The sequence below is a fragment of the Penaeus monodon genome, chromosome 27 (genome assembly GCF_015228065.2).
Source record: "Penaeus monodon isolate SGIC_2016 chromosome 27, NSTDA_Pmon_1, whole genome shotgun sequence".
Taxonomy (NCBI): Eukaryota; Metazoa; Arthropoda; class Malacostraca; order Decapoda; family Penaeidae; genus Penaeus; species Penaeus monodon.
The window spans coordinates 21484019-21484590 of NC_051412.1; the positions used below are offsets into that span (position 1 = coordinate 21484019).

At 33.9% G+C, this 572-nt stretch overlaps 1 protein-coding gene across 1 annotated transcript in view; it reads left to right on the plus strand.

Moving 5' to 3' along the window:
* The window catches only part of LOC119590688 (xanthine dehydrogenase/oxidase-like), a 27694-nt gene extending 27252 nt beyond the window's left edge, over positions 1 to 442 (plus strand). Inside the window, exon 28 of the mRNA XM_037939375.1 lies at positions 49 to 442. Coding sequence (XP_037795303.1) covers positions 49 to 99 — 51 coding nt within the window. The 3' untranslated portion in view covers positions 100 to 442. The remainder of the gene's footprint in view (positions 1 to 48) is intronic.
* The last annotated feature ends 130 nt before the right edge of the window (positions 443 to 572 follow it).

Genomic DNA, 572 nt, shown 5'->3' on the forward strand with positions numbered 1-572 from the left:
TACTATGCAAGAGTACTCCAGCCATTGTCTCTGTGTTTTTTTTTCCAGGCGACGACCGACACCGAAGACACTTCAAAACCTTGGTCGGTAACAGTGTGACGCATCTGTTCCTCATCTTCACAAACCATACTGCCTCATCAGTTCAATTAATTAGCTGAGGAAATCGTATACAGTGATAACTCCCTATGTAGGATATGATTCTCAGTGTGAGCCGTAATTATGGTGGATTATAATCATTATTAATTCTCTGATCTATTGTTAAGTTATGTATGTTAGTATGTATTAATGAGAGAGAATGCAACAGAGCTCATGCTCAGTTGTAATACTAAGATCTAGGAATCATTAGATGCATAGTTTCTGTAAGGAGTGATATTTGGCATACTTGCATATAAATTTAGTTTGGAAATACTTGTGGGAATAATAAACATGCCTTTTATTGATAGAATTTTGTTTCATTTCTAAATACAACAGGATCAGTATCCTGGTATGAACATTTTGTATAATGATTTATATAAAAAAAATAAAAGGCCACTAGTATTGATAATGATAATGCGTCTTTAGGAAATCTTCAT